The sequence below is a fragment of the Hyaena hyaena genome, unplaced genomic scaffold (genome assembly GCF_003009895.1).
Source record: "Hyaena hyaena isolate Hyena2069 unplaced genomic scaffold, ASM300989v1 scaffold_106, whole genome shotgun sequence".
NCBI classification, from domain to species: Eukaryota; Metazoa; Chordata; class Mammalia; order Carnivora; family Hyaenidae; genus Hyaena; species Hyaena hyaena.
The window spans coordinates 1,197,825-1,206,106 of record NW_024080738.1 but is presented as its reverse complement, the minus strand read 5'-3'; the positions used below and the strand labels follow the sequence as shown (position 1 = coordinate 1,206,106).

Below are 8,282 nucleotides of genomic sequence, written 5' to 3'. Positions count from 1 at the left end.
AAAGACATTATGCTAAGTGAAAGAAGCCAGTCCTACAACAACGCCTGTGGTACTGAGTCCACTGTGTGAGGCACCAGAGCAGGCAAACTCAGAGACAGAAAGCGCCATGGTGGCTGCCAGGGGCTGGGGGAGGGGCGATGATGGCTTCCCGGTCAATGGGGTCAGAGTTTCAGTTTTACAAGACAGAGAATGTTGTGTGGATGGATGGTGGTGATATGAATGTCCTCAATGTCACTGAGCTGTAGGCTTAAGAGTGATTAAAATGGTAAATTTTAGATTACGTACAGTTTACCGGAACTTAAAAAAAGGAAAAAGAAGCACTGCTGTCAAGAGAATACGATGCACATTGCTACAAGAGGATACGGGATTGGGAGGGTTTTGTTTGTTCAACAGAAAGGCAAACCATTCAAACATGTTAATAAATTGAGAGGAGTGAGCTAGTCAAAAGGGAGACGCAGGGAATAGGTTTGATGTGGAGACCCTGAGGGCAATCAGAAGGAGTGTTAAGAGATGAGGAGGAGGTAGAGGCAGTTTATTGGAGAGGAATATAGGGTGGGCAAGAAAAAAAAATTTTTTTAAGCCTCTATTTGATAAAACCTCTATTCTTCTTTGAAGGAGGAGTGTGGGGAGGGAGAGGGGACTCGGGGTGGGGAGAGCAGTGAAGGTCTGGAGAAGTGGAGGCGAGCACTGAGGACTTGCAAGGGACTGTGTGCAGGGACTGAGGTGACTCTGACAGCTGGACCGGAATGTGCAGTGGGAATGATGGCCCGGGGCTCAGGGTGTGACACGCAGCAGCCCCAGTGGCTAAGGGCGCAGGAGGGCTGGAGAGGGTGTGAATGGCGGACGTGTTCTGCAGGGAAAAACAAGGGCGTCTGACCAGAGAATGCTGGGCGGCTTGTGGCTGAAGTGACCCCCACTCTGGAAGAAAGTGTCTGGGGGCGCAGACACTGGGGAATGAGGAGCCAAGGACCGACTGGTCAACAAGGGCAAGAATAAGTGGAGCTGGAGGAAGCGTTCAGAGAAGCAAAAGATTGGGAGACTGAAGTCAGGAGACTCTGAAACGCAGCAGTTTAAGGCTCCTGACTTGGGACAGTTCTGGGTCCCTACCAAGCCAGGCTTAGCTAGGGTGGAGGGGACTAAAAAGAGAAAACACAATCAGGAAAGACCTGGGTCCTATCCACAGCAGATGCTTCTATGTGTTCTTCTTCCCAGAAAACATAGATAATTATCTTTTATGACTCTTTCCCCCTGGATTCAATTTCCTCTTTACTGCATTCCTTTTTTCCCCTTGAGGAAATTCCTTATGATCTAGGTACTATCCCATTTTACATCTTCATTCACCTTCTTGGGTTCTTAGATGCTATCTAAACTCAGTGAGAACCTGTTCTGTACTAAATCATGGGTTGGTAACCTGTGGGAGACATAAAAGCCCATTAAGAGCCATGAAAACAGGCAGTGACTCATTCCTCAGGGTCAACATCACATATTAAAAATACCAGTAAAAACGAATCATCATCATCTTTTCAAGTCTTTCAACGGCTAAGCATGGATATTTTATATTACCTTGCTTAAATGATCCTGAACAGATCCTTATCTCTTCCCCCACAAACAAATCCGAAATAATAAAGGGGGCCTTGGGTTTACACTGAAAAGAGCCCAGAAGAAAGTTAAAAAGGAACCCGTACCTTTTTATGCAGCCTAGCTAGCCGCAAAGAACACATTTTTTATTTCACGGGTCTTAGAAGTGGGCGTGTCTGTCTTGCACACCATCTTCCTGCTCCAAGGAGGGCAAGGGCAGACTGAGGCAGACGTCTTTTTGGCCTTCCTGAGGTTTAGGCCGTTGTCACCCGCTCTCATCAGCATATGCCAACACTGTCTTTCTCCAGTGCAACATGGCACAGAACCAAATCACCAACACTTTTGAAGTAGACTCGTTCCTCCTTTGTTTGCACTGATGTAGAACATTTTGGACATTGTATCTTACTGAACCATTGTGAAATAGGTTCAACGTATCCCACGTATCTGTGCACGCTACACTTTGTCACTCTGACAACACGCATCTGCACGCCAGAACGCGCGGCAGGGGATGGGTCACTGTGAGAGCAGTACATGCAGATTTGCTTTCAATCCCACCTGTATGTCCTCTGAATGTTGTGACCAGCGTGCAGTGGTCTTGCTCCAGTTTGAGGATGGTTACTTGGCCCGACTGGTCACCAATAAACACATGCCGAGTTTCAACGTCAAATCTATCATGTAAGCATTAAGGATCATTTCTCGAAATTGAGCGGAGGGATTCACAAAAATAAATGAATAACCAAACAAATCCAGAAATCAAGAAATGTGCAAATTCCATATGAACGAAGCTTGGACAGCACGCTGAATGATACAAAAGCAGGCACAACAAAGCGAAAGACATGCAATAGTACTGGACAGCAAGGCTTCACGTGATAAACATGTCATTTCTCACAATGTGAATTTACAAACTTAATATAATCCCTATTAGAAATATCAACATAAGTTTTTTTCTTAGAACTAGGGAAGTTAAAGTTCATACAAAAATTATAAACAAGAAATGCCAGGAATATTCTAAAATAAAAGCAATATGTATGTGATAGGGCAGATCAGCCTACCAGGTATTAGAACATATTACAAAGTCTCTTTAAGTGAAAGTGTGGAATTGGTGCATAAATAGACAAAAACACCCATGAACAAAAAGGCAAGTCTAGAAACAGACCCCAAAGCACACAGAAATGTAGTACATGTCTGATAAGCGTGGCTCTTCAGATGAATAAGGAAAAGATGGGTTTAAAAAAAAGTGTTGACATAAACTGGAGAGTCTTTTGGAAAACAAAACAGGATCTGTAGTTCACATTCCATATCAGGATAAATTGCAAACTTATTAGGGATCTAAATGTAGAAAATGAAAAATAGAAGTTCTAGATGGGAGAGCGCCTTTATAACCTTGGAGTGGGAAAAGCTACTTACTACTCAAAAACACAAATAACAAAACAAATACCATCAGCAAAGCGAAAAGACAAACTGGAAAAAATATTTGCAACTTATGTCACAAAAGGCCCAAATCTCTAACATAAAAAGAACCACAAACCTCACAGGAAAACGGGCAAAATATAGGAACACATAGTTCCAGAAGACATGACAATTGAAATGGGGCTGTGCAAGAGGCCTGACTGCCAGCCCCTGGAAGGCTGCTCATAAGGGTGCCACGGTGTCAGGCAGCCTGGCTTTCAGGAAGGTTCCCCCATCAACAGGTAAGAGTGGTTCACAGTGCCTTAACCGTGCAAATGGTACAGTCTTTGCCAGGCACCTGCTTTCCTTTTCAGTCTGCAATTTCAGTCCATGTCAGAATGAGGCTGCCTACGTGACCAGTCTCTAGTAAAAACCTAAGGGACTGAATCTCTGGTGAACTTCCTCGGTTGATAAAGCCTCATAAGTCTCCTTCTAGAGATCTATCCCAGAGATACACTACTGGCTGAAGTACAAAATGTATACCTGAGGTTATTCACTCCATGTCATTTTAATAGCTTAAGTCTGAAAATAACAAAAAATTCCATCTAAAGGGGATTTACTGAACTAACTATGACAGATGCATGCAATAGAATCCTATCCAGCTGGGGGAAAAAAGATCTCCATACCATAAGCAAACGGACATGAAGTAATTTCTGGGATATATTATTAGGTGTGTGTGGGGGGAAGCCAAGGTATGTAAGAGTTTATAAGCTATGCTATCTTTGTGTAAAAAAGGGTGGGAAATAGAAGTGTGTGTGTGTGTGTGTGCGCGCGCGCGTGTGTGCGCACTTATTTTACAAAAGGAAGCTCTGGAAGGAAAAGTCAAGATCTGACACACAGGACAGCCTATGGAGCAGGGAGAAACAAGCTGAGGGGACAGAGCTGTTGGTGAGTCTTCTCTGATCATAGTTTTCATTCTGGAATCATGTCATTATTTTACATATTAAAAATATGCATAAGATTAAAGGAAAAAATCCCCCACATTGACGACAAAGTATAAATGAAGGAGCCTAACTATCAAGTTGGTGATGTCATCACAGTTAACAGAATTATTTCAAGTGACTTTAAAACACAGCACTTCAACTGTACATCCTTGGGGGGAATGGACTCTAAGGACAAAGAGACCTGCAAAGAAGTCTAAAATCTCACTCGGTAGTCTTGTTACTATGATACTTCTGTTCGTACTTTGAAACAGCTTAAAAACATAACATTGGATAAAGCAAATATGTTAATGTTTTAGGAACCAAAATTTTCAGTCTCAAAAGAATCAAGTACAAAAATAAAGTAAAAGCCTTATAAAGTTACATTTGAATTAGAACTATTATATGAACTGATGATTCACTTTCTTTTCAAGAATATACTCATATATATTTTCCTAGTTATCTCTGGGTACTATTTCTCACTAAAAGAAATGGCTGACTCAGGACTGGGACAGGAAGGTACAGATGGGCTTAAGACATGCCATGCCAAAAAAGCAAGAAAGCCATCAAAGCAAGTGGGGCTGTATCAAAAGACACGGGTGCCAATATGATGGGGCTCTTACTGGCCAAAGATGGATTAATATTAGCATCAGAAAAGGCAAGTTATTGCAACTGACTGAATATATTATTTAAGAAAACCTTAAGAGTTCATAGTAATGCTCAAAAAAAAAAAAAAAGAAAAAGAAAAAGACACTTATTGGAAGTAACCTGGGGACTGAATCTCTCCTCTAAAATGAGCAATTAAAGAGAAATAATTAAGAATTTATGTTGCTTTTCCCATATTTTTAATTGCATCTCAGGGTAACCAATTAGCCCTAGCTAATGAGGGAAAGTTCTACTTTCTGATTTTTTAAAATGTATATTTACTTATGGGGTAGGGGAGCACAAACATGTGCTGGGGGAGGGGCAGACAGAGAGGAGAGAGAGAATACCAAGCAGATGCAGGGCTCAATCTCATGAACTGGGATACCACGACCTGAACCGAAATCATGAGTCAGACACTTGGGGCGCCTGGGTGGCTCAGATGTTTTAAGCATCCAACTGTTGATTTCGGCTCAGGTCATGATCTCATGGTTTGTGAGTTTGAGCCCTGCAATGGGCTCTGCACTAACAGTGCAGATTGGGATTCTCTCTCTTTTCCTCTCTCTATGCCCCTCTCCTGCTCTCACTCTCTAAATAAATAAATAGTCAGACACTTAACCGACTGAGACATTCAGATGCCCTGAAAGTTGTACCTAACACAAGAATTCCAACAAATACATATGGAAAAAAATGCCAGGATTACAAACATCGCCACTTTGCAGCCCTAATGAAGGGACTGGCTCAGGCAAAGATCAGCAACTGGTAAAGACACCGAAAGGAAGGCTGGCATGCGCCACAGGGACCCGGTGGTCACCACCTGAATCACTGATCAACTTGGCACCACTGGGAGGGTGTCAGCCCTATGCTATGGGGTTTCTGCTATGGGGCAAGAAAACACAAGGACCATGTGCTCTTACCCGATGCTGAATCTGAACTGAGTCAAGATTTCAGAGGCAGGTCCCAGCTTACAGAAAAATATGGGAGAAGCACAGGTAGGTGAATAAGTGAAATGACATCACCAGGCAACAGAGGCCACTTCAGAATGTGGGGCCGTTTATAGAAACGCAGACTCCGTACCTCTAACAAGTTAAAGTGGCATCAAAAAAAAAAAAAAAAAAAGTAAAGGGAGATCACTGCTCTCCATGGAGAGATTTAGGATATGAAAACCACAGCCAACGGGTGAACTTTGTCTGGACTCGACTTTATTTTATTTATTTATTTTTAGTTGCATAATCTCTTTTATTTAGCCAGTTATCTGGACCCAATTTTAAACTAATCCACTGCAAAAAGCCATTTTTGAAACAATACGTGAAATGTGAAAATGGAATGATTATTCTACCATGTCAAGTAGTGGTTAAAATTTTTGGGGAGTAGTAGTACCATTGTGATTACTGACAAATTCCACATTTTTTAAGCGGGGTACAACAAAGTACGTAAGGATGAAATGACATACGGTCTGAAATTTGTTGTAAAACATTCCAGCAAAAAGAGAGAGAAAGCCAAAAAGATAGAAGAATCAACACCAGATCTGATGAGTACATGAGTTTCCATTATATTCTCTTCTCCCAGCTGGATCATGTTTTGAAAATTTTAATAAAACCTTTGTTTTAAAAGTGAGGGAGAACAAGGCATCACAAGTTCTTTCAGGCTCAAGGACAAGAGAGAAATGCTACACTCTCCAAACGAGTGGTCAGATATATGTAAAACAATATTAAGATTTATATGGAATAAAATCACCTTACATTTACCTTGATTAGTTATAAGAACACAGGTGAAAAAACAAGTTTTATGATGGCAGGTAAATAATAGGATGCTCTTTTTATTTTAAATATTTTTATTTATTTCTAGGAGAGAGAGAGAGAGAGCGTGAGCAGGGGAGGTTCAGAGAGAGAGGGAGACACAGACTCTCAAGGCTCCAGGCTCTGAGCTGGCAGTCAGCACAGAGCCCGACGCGGGGCTCAAACCCACGAACCGCGAGATCATGACCTAAGCGAAAGTTGGATGCTTAACCGACTAAGCCACCCAGGCGCCCCAAGGATGCTCTTTTTAAAAAAAAAAAAAAAAAAAAAAATGCAACAAATGCTATTTGAAAGAGGGTGGAAATAAAATTCTAGTACAACCTGAAAGCCAGAGTGATTGGCATTAAGTGTGACAGGAGGACATATAAATATCAAGATAATCTTAATAGCTTTCCAGTACTCTTGCCCTGAATATGAACAGATCTAAGAGACTACGTGGTGAAAAGACCTTGTACTGTACAGGTGACATCTTGGAAATATCTCCAACATGCATGAAATCTGAAAACGAAGAGCACCTGAATTATTTCTGCAGAAGTGTGATAAATGTGATCAAACATGGTCAAATGACAAGACTGAGAGGGAGGCCAGATAATGCATTCACAAATTTAAATACCAGCAAGGGAAGTGCAGAAGGAAAACAGTTCTATTTCCTATCAATCTGTCACGTGACCCTTGGGCAATGCCTCCATTCTACTGTATTTAGGTGTGAAGAGGGCTGACCGAGTTCTAACATCCAAGTTCTAATCTCGGTTCTTCCAGGTATGGAGAAAGTCCCTTAGCCTTTCTTTCTTTCTTTTTTATTTAATTTTTCAAAAAATGTTTATTTTTGAGAGAAAGAGAGAATACAGGCTGGGGAAGGGATAGAGAGAGAGAGAGAGAAAGAGAGAGAGAGAGAGAGAGAGGATCTGAAGCAATCTCCGAGTGCTGTGAGTGCAGAGACGGACATGTGGCTTGAACTGATGAACCATAAGATCATGACCTGAGCTGAAGTTGCAACTGAAGGCTTAACCAACTGAGCCACCCAGGTGCCCCTAGAGAAAGTCCCTTGACCTTTCTTTTTTTTTTTTTTTTTTAGTATTTTTATTTATTTCTAGGAGAGAGAGAGAGGGAGACAGCGTGAGCAGGGGAGGGTCAGAGAGAGAGGGAGGCATAGACTCTGAAATAGGCTCCAGGCTCTGAGCTGGCAGTCAGCACAGAGTCCGACGCGGGGCTCTAACCCACGATCTGCGAGATCATGACCTAAGCGAAAGTTGGATTCTTAACCGACTAAGCCACCCAGGTGCCCCTTCCCTTGACCTTTCTAAGTGTTGGTTTCTACACTGTGAAAATTGAGAATTTGATTTGTTTTTACTTCTAATTATTGTTTTGAGAGTGAGCAAAGTACCGTTATGTAGAAGCACTAGAAAACTCTTGGAACTACAACTGTAAGGTATTTTCTTCTTTTTCCTATCCTTTCCTCTCTCCTCTCTTCCTTTTGATTCTTGTTAGTATTATAGCTCACTTAACATTTGAAGCTTCAGTTCTCCAGCCAAGGCAACCAAAGAATTTGAGCTTATTCAGAAACTGATAATTCAATTTTTGAGCCATCAGCCTCTTTGTCTTCCTTTATCTCTCAATTTGAATTCTGGTTATTTTCATCGCACAATTACATCTCCCCTACGAGGCCTGAAAGAAAAGCGAAAAGGCTAAATTCAGCCTGACTTCTATCACTTGCTCACTTGGATAAATGACTTTTTGAGGTGGAAATTAGGAGAGGGGCAGTTCATTTGTGGAGGTTTCTTATACATGCTGCCAGTGTCCACCAGGAAGAGAAACTGGGGTACTGATACTATTCTGAACATTTTATGGTGTTTCAGCAGATCTCCTTCCTTCCCTCAAGAAACCTGTAAGTATG

The 8,282-nt window shown here is 41.8% G+C and overlaps 1 protein-coding gene across 2 annotated transcripts in view; it reads right to left on the bottom strand.

The window, feature by feature from the left end:
• Window positions 1–8,282, bottom strand: part of WDFY2 (WD repeat and FYVE domain containing 2) — a 169,469-nt gene that overhangs the window by 32,733 nt on the left and 128,454 nt on the right. For both annotated transcript variants that reach the window (XM_039236090.1, XM_039236091.1), the window contains exon 6: window positions 2,134–2,246. In XM_039236090.1, coding sequence (XP_039092021.1) covers window positions 2,134–2,246 — 113 coding nt within the window. The remainder of the gene's footprint in view (window positions 1–2,133; window positions 2,247–8,282) is intronic.